The 2,008-nt window shown below is 52.4% G+C and overlaps 1 protein-coding gene across 1 annotated transcript in view; it reads right to left on the bottom strand.

The window, feature by feature from the left end:
• Window positions 1–920: 920 nt before the first annotated feature.
• LOC102891897 (keratin, type I cytoskeletal 14) overlaps window positions 921–2,008 on the bottom strand; it is a 4,295-nt gene continuing 3,207 nt past the window's right edge. Inside the window, 3 exon segments of the mRNA XM_025041721.1 lie at window positions 921–1,164; window positions 1,667–1,713; window positions 1,806–2,006. Of these exon segments, the coding sequence (XP_024897489.1) occupies window positions 1,067–1,164; window positions 1,667–1,713; window positions 1,806–2,006 (346 nt within the window). The 3' untranslated portion in view covers window positions 921–1,066.

Genomic DNA, 2,008 nt, shown 5'->3' with positions numbered 1-2,008 from the left:
CATTGGATTCCCGTATCGACTCCAAAAATCAGAGTTCACCATGCTTACTGGATAAGTGGGGAAACCAAGGCTTTGCAAGATCCCAGAGCTGATGCAGAACAGAGCCAGAGTTAAAAACCAGTTGGTCTGCTCTCAAAGCCTCTAAAAACAGCCTTTCCATGGACAGAGAGTCCCACGCATGAAAACTAGCTGACCTAATATCACTCACGCAGTGGTGCTCTGAGCCTGGCATTGTGTTAGTGGCCTCACATGCATTCTTCCAGCGAATCCTCACAACAAGCCCATGAGAGAGGTACTGTCATTACACTCACTTTTCAGATGTGGAAGTTGAGGCTTGGAGATGATAATCAACTTGCCCTACATCAACTAAGAGCAGGCGGGATTCAGACCTAGCTCTGGAGGCAAGAGCAGCTGGGATGGAGGGGGACAAAACTCTCAGCATGAATTCTTACTGGGTACAGGGACCTCCACTGATGAGCTTTAGGGGACCCATGAACCTCATGAATTGAATGCAAACATGTGTATGCTAATTGGGGGGGTACGAAGAGAAGATCTATAGCTTCAATATTCTCGTAAAGAAATCCCTGATGACAATCCCTAGCACAATGCCTGGCATAAAAAAGACACTCAATAATATTTGGCGAATGAATGAATGAGTAAGTGAATTAATGAATGTGCCTCTATGCCCTAGGAGACACCATACATGACCTGGTACATACATCTATCTCTATCTTTTGAGATGGTGAAAGCCATCCTGGGACCTGAGCCCAACCCTCCCCCAGGCCCTTTCTCCCAGTCCCAGAGGCTACAGCCAGGTGCTATGACGAACTCCAAAGAGATGCTTCCCCCACCTGCTCCCCACCTCCACTACTGACAATGACCCAGCAGAAGCGGGAGTTGTGCAACTCAGATAATGAAACTTTATTGAATGCCAGGAGAGGGCAAGGGTGAGGCAGGGCTCAGGTGTGAAGTGTTTGGGAAGCAGGAGGGGGGATCCGTTTGTGAGATCTGTGTCCACACACGGTGGGGGGCGGTGCTTCTTAGGCCTGAGCAATGCCGAGCAGCCTTAGTTCTTGGTGCGAAGGACCTGCTCGTGGCTGGACACCACCTTGCCGTCGTGCACGTCCACGACCTTGGTGCGAATCTGACGACTGGAGGAGGTCACTGGGGAAGAGGGCAAAGAAGGCGTAACCAGTGGGTGACAGGCAATGGAGAAATCAGAAGGGGAGGCCAAGGAGCTGAGGGGACTTAAAGGAACTGTCTTTCTGCTGCCCTCTCCCCTGATTATCTCTTCATTCACTGCTCTTGTCCCAGCACTGATATCATCAGCTCCTGGGCTCCCTAGAGTCAAGAATGGAGTCTGTGTCCTCTAACTTGGGCCTCCTAAGAACTCGGGCAGGACTGGTTCAGTCCAGAATGACCCAAATAGACCCAGGTTGACCCATGGTGGGCAGAGCCATGTCGGATCCTGTCCATGGTGCTGACCACCAGAACCATGAAGTCTGCCACCCTGGGTGACAAAAGTGAAAAGTGGAGGCCACCAGTTGCTAGCCTTAAGGAGGGCTTAGAAAATAGTTTATAAGGGATACAGGATGATAACACGCAACCCCTCGAGAATCCCCTATCCAACTCCCTAGATCTGCTGGGAGACTGGGGGTGGTCTTACCATCTCTGGACGACTGAGAGCCAGAGGAGAACTGGGAGGAGGAGAGGCTGTGAAAACAGAAAGGAGCCAGATTATTAGACACATGGGGGCAGTGAGTACATAGTGGGGGGTGTACCGGGAGGGAGGGCAGGGCGCTCACTGAGCATCCTCGCCCTCCAGCAGGCGGCGGTAGGTGGCGATCTCCTGCTCCAGCCGTGTCTTCACGTCCAGCAGGATCTTGTATTCCTGGTTCTGCTGCTCCATGTCGCAGCGCAGCTGGGCCAGCTGCTCCTCTACGCCACTGATCAGCTCCTGGATCTGAGCCAGCTGCATGCAGTAGCGGCCTTTGGTCTCCTCCAGGCT

Source organism: Pteropus alecto, unplaced genomic scaffold (assembly GCF_000325575.1).
Source record: "Pteropus alecto unplaced genomic scaffold, ASM32557v1 scaffold98, whole genome shotgun sequence".
Lineage (NCBI taxonomy): Eukaryota > Metazoa > Chordata > Mammalia > Chiroptera > Pteropodidae > Pteropus > Pteropus alecto.
The sequence above is the reverse complement of the archived record's forward strand: the minus strand, read 5'-3'. Positions and strand labels throughout refer to the sequence as shown.